Source organism: Peromyscus leucopus, chromosome 17 (genome assembly GCF_004664715.2).
Source record: "Peromyscus leucopus breed LL Stock chromosome 17, UCI_PerLeu_2.1, whole genome shotgun sequence".
Lineage (NCBI taxonomy): Eukaryota > Metazoa > Chordata > Mammalia > Rodentia > Cricetidae > Peromyscus > Peromyscus leucopus.
Window position 1 is genome coordinate 50,261,790 of NC_051077.1, and position 12,537 is coordinate 50,274,326.

Below are 12,537 nucleotides of genomic sequence, written 5' to 3' on the forward strand. Positions count from 1 at the left end.
GCAACCAGTTGAGCATTTGGAACTAAGTTCTTGAAAATAGACCAATTCAGACATCTGTCTGTATAGAAAGGAAAGAGAACAAGAAGAAATAACTGTTATGTAAAAATAATAATTATATAAAAGACCTGGAAGGACAGGACAGTGAAATCACTCATCTAGCAGTTAAGCAGCCTGAAGTCAGGTACAGGATCTGTCACTACCAAGTCACATGGTTTTGGGTGATTTCCCCCGGCCAAACCAGGACAGTGATTTGTTGTTATTGTTGTTGTTATAAATAATGTTTTATAAGGTCCCTTTCAAGCTGTAAAACTCTGTCTACCTCTAACTACCTATTCCCTGAGCCAACTCAAAGAACACTAAAAAGAAGTGCCCAGCCAGCTGCTCTGTCCCAGCCCCTGGCAGTGCACACGGAAGGGATGGGTGACCTTGTCAGGAGTCCTGCAGGAGGAAGCTCCTCTAAGATACTTCTTTCTGCACTGGGATTTGGTCTTTTTGCAACAGGCAGGTGACAGAGCTGACATTTTACCTCAGTCAACAGACATCATTATCGACGCTGACATGGTAAAACACTAGGAGCTACTCCGACCCTAAGTCCTTAACTGTCCGTTCTGAGGATTGGGACCTGCGCTTGCTACTTCTGTGTCTACTTGACACAAGCCAGAGTGCTCTGAAAGGAGGGAGCCTCAGCTAAGAAAATGCCTCCATAAGATCTGGCAATAGCGTGTTTTCTTAATTACTGATTGATGGGGAAGGGTCCAGCCCATTGTGAGTGGTGCCATCCCTGGGTTGGTGGCCCTGGGTTCTCTAAGAAAATGGGCTGAGCAAACCATGATGAGTAAGGCAGTAAGCAGCGCCCCTCCATGGTCTCCACATTAGCTCTGCCTCTAGGTTCCTGCCCTACTCAAGCCCCTACGGTTGTTTCTGATGATGAACTACTACATGGAACTGTGAGTGAAATAAACCCTTTCTCCCCAAGTTGCTGTAGTCACGATGCTTCATCCCAACAAAAGTAACCCTAGTTAAGACATCACCTATGCCGCCAAGTGATTATTATTTCTTCCAAGTCGAGGTACAGAAGCTACAAGTGAAGAAGCCGTCCACCCATCTTTTCTGGGCTGCCCACTGGCTCTGATCTGTTCTCTTCCCTGACATCTTTCCTGGGGCTTCCGTGGTAGCGGTCACAGCCTTTGCAAACCACCTTAGCTCTTGACCTAATTTTGTCTGCAACATAAAAACCTTCTATATGCCCCAGAAAGTTGGGTTGGAGATATATCGAATTCTTTTACATACATGATCTACAGCATTTTATCAAAATTTACAGTCACAAGAGACTAAAGTGGCACTCACTATTGAGAGACCGACACATTTCTCCAGAACAATCCAGCCAGAGACACTCCAGGAACATTATGCTCACAGGCACACCTCTCTTCCAGGAATGCCTGCTCTCAAAAAAATCTCCTTTCTTTGGGGGCACTCTTCTCCAGTGACACATCCCTGGAGACATCCTTCTCTTAAGGGTGCCCCTCTTTAGAGGCACCCCTCTTCATGATTCAGAGAGTCTAAATTTGGCAGTCAGAGCCTTTGCTAGGTGCTTTCAGCTATATTAACCCTTTAATTCTCATAGCTATACAGTGCACAGGGTATCACTCTCCCTATTTTGAAAACAAAATTAAAGCAGGTTTCAGAATGAATCACTAGGTCAGGTAAAACCTTGTACTTTTGAGACTTGTGTACTTTTTCATTATCTCACCATGACCCAAGGCAATCCCTACGCATTTCACGGGGAACACAACCACAGTATTGAGATGCGCTGGTTCTGAATCTGCCCCTCCCAAGGTCCTGAAAACTCTGCTTCGAGCACAGGGCAGACTGTTGGAAAAGAGAGATTTACTGGAGAGCTGCAATGTGAACAGAATCTCAAAGAGAAAAGCACTGACATTTTTCACACACCTCTAAAGCGCTTGTCCACATGTAACCTTCCCGTCTCCAGATACGTACACAGAAAACACATTTCAAAACTAAACTCCTAAAGCTTACAAGGCGTAGCTTTCCCTTCCTGCTGACAGAGGGGCTACGCGGCAGACCGAGGAACCAAGGTGTCAGGAAACGTAGGTGAAAGGACGGATATCCTCAAGGGGACGCACAACGCCAGATGACAGCCGTTGGAGCACGTACCCTGCCTGGGCTGTCATTCTCTCTCAGGATGGATGCCATGGCGAGACAGAGGGAGAAAATACCTTGCCAACGTGAGACTAAAGGCTCTGTCCACGACCCCAGCCGCTGTCTACGGGGCTGCACATCAGAGCAAACGTCCACTCACTCCGACTATTGGCTCAGTCTCCGTTCACGCGCAGGAACCCAGGAAAGGCCCACAGCTTGCCAATTTGACAAATCACTAGGGTATACCTGGCATTCTCTTGAATCCCAAATTTCTATCTACGCAGTCATTGGCTCAAAGCCACAGAAACCTGCCAGATTCATTTAAAATATACCCTCCACATGGATTTCCCAGAGAGATTACCACCAAAAAAAAAACCAAACAAACAAACAAAAAAACCCAAAAAAACAAAAGACCCCACAACCATGAAATGAATGAGAACGGCGCTGCTACCTTCCCCAGTGGGCAATCTCCTGAGGGCCTTTCCTGTAGACAGAGCTGGCGGAATCATGCAGTCCATTGCTGATCTCTGTAGAGCAGCCCATCACTATCCCACCGTCTGCTGACACACTCAGGACATCCTGATGTCCTCCCACAGAGGTCCTCTCCAAGAACTGACCACCTTCTTTAATGCGCTGCTGTATCATCGGCGTGAGCGGCATTTCAAAGCTAAAATAGCTATCAGGTTCTGAGTACAGTGTCTCTAATGACTCTGCACTGTAGTATAAGGAAGTGTTGTCCAAAATGGTTTCAAATTGGCTGCTGTATACATCAGTGGAGTCCTCCGTACATCCGGGCCCAAGAATATCATCATCTCCTCCCCTAAGGTGATCCTCTTGTTCGAGAAACCTGGAAAATTAGTAAAAGTGAAAATTTTCAACATTAACTTTTTTCTTTTCACTTTCCTGCTTTCAACCAACCATAGAGAAAAGATTGTGTTGTATAAATGTAACTGTTGTATCTACCACACTTACGGCTTAGTAACATATTTGGGAAGAAAGATATGAAACTTACTTAGGTTAAAATATTCTCTCTATATTATTTTGTGAGTGTTTTACCTGAATGTACGTATGTGCCTCATGCATTTCTGGAACCCACAGAAGTTAGAAGGGGATATCAGATCCTCTGAAATTGGAATTATGGATGGTTGTGAACCTCTATGGGAATTGAACCCAGGTCCTCTGCAAAAACAAGTGCTATTAACTACTAAGCTACATATCCAACCCAAGGTTTAAAATATTCTTAATACACGCCACTAATCTGTAAGCAATTTAATAAAGTTTCAAACTAGTTTCCTACATCTTCTAATAGTGCATATTAAAAAAATATTAAATTTTTTCAACCAGATAATTTAACTATAATCATTAATTATAAGAGAAGCACATAAATATTATGTAAATTTGATACAGTAAACAATCAGTAAAAAATGCACAGAACTCTCACTGGCTATTAATACTTAGAAACCAGATGCTCTGGGGGAGGAAGCTGTCAGAATCCAGATGCTGCCCTCTGCTGACATAAAGTAGAACTGCAGAGACTTCAGGCTCACAGCAGGGAAGTAAACTTCTCAAAAGCTACCAACATTGTGCTCTTCCCTGGAGAGGACTATTTCTCTGGATCACAGTATTCCTTAGTTGCCTTTAGTCCATTGGGTAGAGTTAAGGTCTCCTGGGCTTTTCCACCCCTGTTCCAGTCCACATTAACACATCTGTTGTTGTCCTTGTTCAGCTCATGAGATTTTATGGGTGTAGCTTGATATTCCTACCAATGAGTCATCCAATACATATGGTCCACCCTGAAGACATACACACAAGTAACACTATATAAACTGATCAGGTTGTATTGATGTATTTAGGAATATATATGTATATTCTATACATGTATGTAACATATAAAGGTATATATGCATGTAACAACAATTAATTTTTTAAAAGGAGACTGAATTTCAAAGAGAGCAAGGAGAGTATATAGGACAGTTTGGAGAAGGGGAAGAGAAGAGAAAGATTATCATCTTAAAAAAAATTTTTTAAAAAGCTGATAAACATGGCATTTGCAAAGACAGCCAAAATCATAAAAAGCAGGTACAACTTGGACATGAATATGAAGGAGTGGGGCATCGATGTTAGCATAGAGATGTGAAGAATTAATATCCAGCGTGGTCTTCACAGATGAAGATGAACATTCAGACAACTTAGGGAAGTGAGGTGGAAAACACAGAAGTGATTCACAGCTGGGCTGCCCATTTGCTATGTAAGTTTAGGTGACTGACTTGACCTCTCTGCACCTCTGACTCCTACAAATAGGAAATAAAGCAGATATAAGAAGGACCAATTAAATGTCTCATAAATGATTCCTAAGTATCGGCAGACTCCACACTCAATGGTATGGCTGTCTTTGTTGGTATTAACTTATTGTCATTCCATTGTGTACCAAAAAATTTTCTGGACTTAGCCCTCTCAAAGCTTTTTCATTGTCTTAAAATAAAACAAAGATCCTGTACAGACCTCATTCCCCAATTTCTCTCTGGCCAACTGCCTCAGTTCTCCAGTCTCACTTAATTAACTTGTTCACAGCAAGATCTTACTCATGCTGCCCTGGACTTAGCCTCTTTCTGTCCACTCAAGCTTATCTCTCCAGGAGATCTCTGTTCTTTCCCTTCACAGTACCCAGATAGTGTCCATGTGGTCAATCTGGATATTTAGTACTGAAGTCCACAGACCAGGGTTCTCGCACACTTTCCCTATTCTTTTATGCCCCACATCTAACAGGGTCAGGAACACAACAAGCAGCTTGAAAACATTTCTAGACTAAAAAGGAAGGGGAGGGGAGGGAAGAGAAGAGGAGGGGAGGGGAGAGGAGGGGAGGGAAGAGGAGGGAGGGGAATAGAAAGGAAGGGAAGGGAAGAGGAGGGAAGGGGAGAGGAGGAGAGGGGAGGGGAGAAAAGAGGGAGGGAATGGAAAAGAAGGGAAGGGGAGGGAAGAGGAGGGGAGGGGAGGGAAGAGGAGGGGAGGGAAAAGAATGGAAGGGAAGGGGAGGGGAAGGAAGAGGAAGTGAGGGGAGGAAAGAAGAGGGAAGTGGAGGAGAGGAGAGGGGAGGGAGGGGAGGGAAGAGGAGAGGAGGGAAGAGGCAAGGAGCAATTAATTACTAATCTGAACAGCAGTAAAAGTGCACATTTCAGAGTGATGTAAAGACAAGAGCCATATATCAAGGCTACTTTTAACAGAAGGTAGGGATTTTGTGATCCTGATAGTCACTCCAAAGGAACATCGTCTTAAATGTGTCAACTGCAGAGGAAAAGACACACACATACACACACGCCACACGCACAAACACAAACTCATACACACACACACCACACACACAAACACATACACAAACATATACAAACACATACACACAAACATACCACACAAACACACACACACACACACACACACACACACACACACACACACACACACACCTTCAGGATTGACATATTTTTTAGCATATAAACTAGTAGTTCTCAACCTTCCTAATGCTGTGATCTTGTAATACAGTTCCTCTTGTGGCAAACCCCAACCATAAAATTATTTTCATAGCTATTTCATAACTGTAATTTTGCTACTGTTATGAATCATAGTGTGAATGTCTGTGTTTTCCAACAGTCCTAGGTGATCCCTGTGAAAGGGTCATTCACCCCCAAAGGGTCATGACCCACAAGTTGAGAACCAGTTATATAAACTGTACTATGTGCAGTGAGGAATGACAGATGGAAAGAAGGCTAACCTTCAAAGTACAGCAGTACAGAACACCACAGATGACTTGTCGAAAGCAATGATCAGACATGAACGGAAGGACTGAAGAAGAAAGACAGTTGTGTCTTCTATCTAACCAGGCTCTAAGGTGGAAGAGATGTAAGAAATACTGAGGAAGGCTAGAAAATATCAGGAAATGTCAACTTTACTTAATCCAGGCCAAATATCAAAACACATGCTATCTGTGAGAAGAAGGGATTCATTTGTGAATATCATGGAAGAAGAGAATTGGAGTCTGCTCCGCCTCTGACCTTCCGCGATGTCCTTTCACGCCCCCGAGAACTGCATGGCCCAAACCTCTACATTCAGACAGGAAAGCAGGCTGCACTACAGGCTGGATGCATGCTGCACTGCAACCACTATCTGCACTCGGAAGAAGGCCACAGAAGGGCTGCAGTGACTCCACATGACATGCATGTCAAAAACACATCGGCAAGGGGAGTGTTCGGTCTCTTCAGCATGGCTGCCCTGATCCTTGTCTAAAAGACAGCTTTATGACATGATGACTTTCCTGTCTTAGAAACTGGAAGGGAAGAAAAGCCTAATTACCCTAATGTATCTTCCACTCTGTGACAACAAGGACAATGAGCATGGCAGCTCTCCCATATATGTGTAGGGATAAATTGCCATTGGTATGAAACCAAAGACTATAACCATTCCTAAACACTTCATTCCTATACATGCATACCTATAATAAAGTTACTGCATATTAGCCACAGCAAGAGATTTAATAATCCTAACAAATGGAACAACTGTAACAATATACTGTAATAAAAGTTATGTAAAACATGGATTATTTACTTTTAGAATTCTCCACTTAATATTTTTGAACATCACAGTTGACTCCAGGTAAATGGAATAAACCTTGCAAAGCAAACTGGCTGTTAAGGTGAGGCTATGGACCTGTGTGGTGAGTTCCCACATCAAGCCAGGACAGTAAATACCTATAACATGTTCTAGGCATCACAAATAGCATGACAACCCTAGAGCTCACCTTTCTTTGTCTCCCTGGGTATCAAGGTTCTCCTCAAGGTGTTCTTTGCTGTCCTGCAGGAAGACTTCATCCTCTCCACTCTCAGCAAGTGGCACGGGGGACAATGTCCCCAAGCTCGTACCAGGCCTTGCGGAAGGAACTTTCCAGGTTTCATCCCAAACACTTCCAGTTAAATTAACAGAATTCCTGCACAAACCAGCCGCTGAGCTGGAAGAGCTTGGCCCTTTGGCAAACTCCTTGCTCACAGGAGAGGCTGTCCTTTCCGGTGATTTCTCAAAGCCTACAGGATGCTGGGTCTCCGCCTTCTCTCCTGTCCACAATATCTCTACTCCTTGAAACTCTACATGTTTGGTCCGGCCTTGGCGGCCCAGGAAGCCACCCGAATCACATCCTCTAGGGTGCGCTCTTCCAAGGTCAGACCTCTGATCTTTCAAAACACCAACTCTGTCTACAGGGTTCTGGCTCCCTGTTGAGCTCCGCAGGGAGGACATGGAACATACTGGCTCCTGCACACAGAGAGGCCCTTGTTTCCTGTAATTAGTTATCTGGGACAGTTCTGCCTGAGCTTCTTCAGGTAAGAGTGCAGTCAGATCCTCCTGGATGCTCAAAGAAAAATTTTCCTCCGTTGGTACTTCCACTGAAAGAGGTAAACCTGGTGATTTGCCTGGGCAGCAGGGAATGTTCTATGGGCTCTCTGTGGCTTACGACTGGCAGTACTCAGCTCTTTATCCACCTGCTGACCTGAAAACTTAGCATCTTTGTCTAGTACCTTTGTAGCCTGAAATGTTCCTGAAGCTATTCTGGCTTCTGTAGCTTTTAGAGCAGAAATTAAAGAGTCAATGGGTTGTAAACTTTGTTCCTGAGGGGCATTATTTGGTCCTTCTATAACACTGTTGAGCGTAGAGTCTTGTCCAGCAAGAAGATGGACATCCTGCTGCTCTGGCGGGTGGCATGGCAGAGACTTGGTATCAAAGTCCAGAGAGGCTCTCAGGCCTTCTCCTCCTCCTTCTTCCATGGTCCCATATTCTGGAAATTCATTTGTGACCGTCGGTGGGAGTAAAGTGCTTCCTCCATGATCGCCTGGGAACGGGACAGAATGGAGACATGACGTCAGGGTCTCCTATGTATTCATGAATCTCATACACGGCAGGTTCTCAATAACTGTCTACTATTTCTTTCCACCTAACCCTGCAACACATACTTTTGCTAACCTTGCAATGGTTCCTTCTATTCAGCAAACATATTCATTGCCACAGAAGTTCTACACAGGAGGAGGCAGAATAATGACTCACACCATATTAACCCTACTTCTCAGGAAGTCCCAGGAATGAGACTGTAGGAACGCAGTTCCTTCATACGTGCAAACATTAAAATTATGGGAAGTACCATTATCCAAATGCCACTGGTGAAATAATAAATAATGATGTGGGACATAACCCCAAGCAGCTTTACAAATACGCCATGAAATCTGAGACTGGACCTGAGAAAAAGCAATATTTATTCAAAGTCAGTAAATACTTTCCAGCTAGAAGTCTGCTCTTCCCTGTCATAGGGAGGGAGACATTTTTAAAACTTCCCTGAAGAGTGACAGTGAGGTCCACATGTAAGAGGAAGCACAATGCTGAGAAGGGTTTCCAGGATTTCAACTGCGTGTAATTAATTATTTTGCATTTTATTTATTTTATTAATTAATAAATAAAAGTTACATATATTTTTCAAGGTAATTTGACATACATCTATATCATTGCAGAATGACTAAATTAATCTAATAAGTATATATTAATTACCTCACATAATTGGTATATGTATTTTTAATGTTAAAAATACTTAGACTCTACTCTTTCAGTAATTTCAAGTAGTCATGATTAACTGTAGTCACTATATTGTAAAACATATTTCTTGGATTTATTCTAACTGAAATCATGTATCCACTGATGGACATCTTCATAGTCTCCACCCTTGTCCTCAGCCTGATGACTACCATTCTATCTTCTGTTCCATGAGTGCAACATTTTGAGAGTTCACATATAAGGTTACCAACTGCATAAAATTTAATTGCATCGTATGATGAATTCCAGTATATAAAGCAAAGGAAACAATATTTAGGATATTGATTATAATCAATAAAATATCTATTTCCCTACTAAAATGAGACTCAATGCCAGAGACCTGAAAATTGGGAAATTCTTTAAATTATAAATTTAAAACTTAAAAAGTTTCTATGGGAAATAACTCAGTTAGGTCAGTCTCCAACCTCCCTCTGAACTTGGTTTTTGTTACTGAATCAGGAAAGTCCTCATCTATGGTATACTAACTTCTATTTTATGAAAGAGAACTTTCGTTGCTTCTGAGCCACTGCAGAAACACAAGCTTCCTCTTTGGCAAAGCAGTTAATAAAGCAGCTGATAAATGTCTGAATGTACACACGGAACATGAAAGACATGGCTGGAGACATCAACAAAATGGGGTCACTTGAAAGCACGTGTTAACATAAGACATGGTACTCCCCGCATACTAAAATTCGGTAAATAGTAATAGTATATCTGAGCATATGGGTTGTTTTGTACTCCACTTTGAACAATTTAGAGTATCTTCATCATTAAATTTGAATCAAATAGTATACAATCTCAGGCACACCACGGAAGTACTTACAGGTTCTCTTGATGGAACTAATAAGATATGCTTTCCTAACTCGGAAAGGAAGCCAACTTTTCAAACCTTGGCTTTAGACAGCTAAACAACTGGAGTCCCTATCCCTTGGAAATATATTGACATTTTAATTTTTTTCAATAAACAATGTAGTTGACTGCCTCTAAGTGTTTATGTTTATACTCAAAATAAAATGCTACTCCCTGCCCTAACCAAGAGAACCAACCCTCTGCAATGAAGAGAGGTAAATGCAGAGGTACATGGCTGCTCAAGGTGCTAAGAAGTGACAGTTGATTGGCTAGCCCTAAACAGGACATTTACACCACCCCTCTAAGGTTCAGGGATCACTGCAGAACAGAGGCAAGAATGAACTTCAGAGCAAAAGATAAAGAAAAAGGCTATGAACTTCTGCCTTCTGGGCACAAAATAATCTCACAATAGCTGTGCCTGTCTGCAATAGGCTTACACAAGACTGGGCCTATCAACAGTCAATCATGGATCAGGGAAGGGCCTTCTGGGCCTACCCCTGCTTGCTGAGCTATTGGCTACTGCTGGATTCTGGGACAGAGGGAGTTACTGTCTTCAGGGGGAGTTACTGTCTTCATCTGTACACCAAATGAGGAGCCCGCCAGGCTCCAACAGATAGTTCCAAACCCATGGTCACACAAGTGATCCTGATTAAACTCAATGGATCTCAAAATAACAGCAACAAAACCAAAAAAGTCCTGAATATGGAAAAAGACCCATAAGGAGGAAGGAGTAATGAGTTAGGAGACTGATTAGAAGCTGGGGGTTACAATAATCAGAATGCACTTTTTATGCATGTATGAAATTGTCAGAGAACAAGAGCAATAAACATTATAAAGTTTTGCTGGGCATGACAGTACAGCCTTTATTCCCAGAACCCAGGAGGCAGAAACAGAAGAATCACAGTGAGTTCAGGGCCAGCCTGGTCTTCATAGCAAGTTAGAGGACAGTCAGGAAAACACAGTAGACCCTGTCTACAGAGCGAGATCCAGAACAGGCTCCAAAACTACATAGAGTAATCCTGTCTTGAAAAACCAAATAAACAAACAAACAAACAAATAAATAAATAAACGCTAGCTTTTTAAAAATAATGTAGTGGGACTTTGAGTTTTTCCCTTTTAATATTAAGTTGTGGAATATTATTTTAAGATGTGTTACATCTGTTTATGGTATGGAACATTTGTTTTAATAATGCAAAGATGTGCTGCATTCTTTATGTTGCATTTGTTTAACTCTGTGAAGCTGTGTTACTTTGCCTGTCTAAAACATCTGATTGGTCTCATTAAGAGCTGAACGGCCAAAAGCAAGGCAGGAGAAAAGATAGGATCAGCTAGCAGACAGAGAGAATGAAAAAAAAAAAGAGAGAAAAGAAAAAGAGAAAACACTAGCACACAGAGTGACAGTAAGATCACAGAAGTAAGAAAAGGAAAAATCCCAGAGGCAAAGGTATATGAGATAATTTAAGAAAAGCTGGCTAGAAATAAGACAAGCTAAGGCAGGGCATTCATAAGTGTGTATTTATTTGGGAGCTAGGTGGCAGGCCCCCAAAAGAGCAAAAGAGTAAAAAACAACCAACAACATTAAGCAGTCTTAAATATACTCACAAAATTATGCAATGATCACCACTTTCTCGTTACCCCTAAAATAAATCCCGTATCCATTAGCAATCACTTTCCACTGTGCTCTTTCCTCTGTCCTTGGCAAGCACCGCCTTCTATATCTCTATGGACACAGGTATTATGAACACTGCATATGAGGTCATTCACACAATAAATGCCATTCTCTTCTCATTTATGCCACAACAACACTGTGTTCAAGATGATTCGAGTTGTAATTATGAGTCAGAATTTTATCACCCTTTTCCATCACACTTCATTTAATTACACAGGATAACATACTTTCTTTATTTACTCATTAACTAATAAATATTTGGGGGTTGTTTCCATTTTGGCTATTATATGTAACAAATCTGTATATGAATTTCTGTATCCACATATATTTTGAGTTCTCATGGTTAAGAGTGGAATTTTGCGGTCAGCGGGTGGACATGTTTCTAGTGTCTTAAGAAAGTGTGGAATGGCTCTGCAGAGCAACTGCACCATGATGCTTTGCTGCCAGGGTGTCAAGGGCTCCACGAGTGTCTGCGTTTGATCATGGATAACCTCCCTCAAAGGTATAACGTGGCATTTCACCATGCTTCTGATGGCACTGCTAACTAACGACACTGAACATCTTACCATGTTTGCCATTTGTATGTCTTTTTTGAAGACTTGTCTGTCCAGATCTTTTATCCATTTTACAATTGTTAATGTCTTTTTTATTATTTAATTATAAAAATTCTTATAAACATCTTATGAGTTGTCTTTTTACTTGACTGGCAGCACCGTTTAAGTTACAAAATTTGTAATTTTGATTAAGGTCTAACTTACCTGTTTTTCTTTGGTTGATTATCTTTTTGTTATATGTAACAAATCACTATCTTATCCAAGGTTAAAAAGATACACTCCCATTTTATTTTAATAGCTTTTATAGGGTTAGCTATTGAAGTTAATCTCTGTGTATGGTATAATTCAAGTTCATTCTATTGCATGTGGACATCTAGTTGTCTCGGCCCTATTTGCTGAGAAGACTATTCTCCCTGCTCATTTAATTGCCTTGATACCTTTGTGGATATTCAACTGACCAACACAGTAAGCAAGGTTCTATTGTAACTCTCCATGCTGTCACAGTGAGCTGCATCTTCATGCCAGCATACCTCTGTCTTGACCACTGCTGCTCTGCAATAGGTAAAGTGTGGAACTGGGAGAGTATTCCTACTCTGTTCTCTCTTTTCCAGAATGTTCTGGCAACTCTAGGTCCCTTATATTTTCTATATGAATTTTAGGATCAACCTATGAGACAGTTGGGATTTT

General features: G+C 41.7%; 1 protein-coding gene across 1 annotated transcript in view; it reads right to left on the minus strand.

Moving 5' to 3' along the window:
* Positions 1-12,537, minus strand: part of Psd3 (pleckstrin and Sec7 domain containing 3) — a 449,956-nt gene that overhangs the window by 274,056 nt on the left and 163,363 nt on the right. The window contains 3 exon segments of the mRNA XM_028883856.1: positions 2,612-3,007; positions 6,950-7,607; positions 7,610-8,029. Of these exon segments, the coding sequence (XP_028739689.1) occupies positions 2,612-3,007; positions 6,950-7,607; positions 7,610-8,029 (1,474 nt within the window).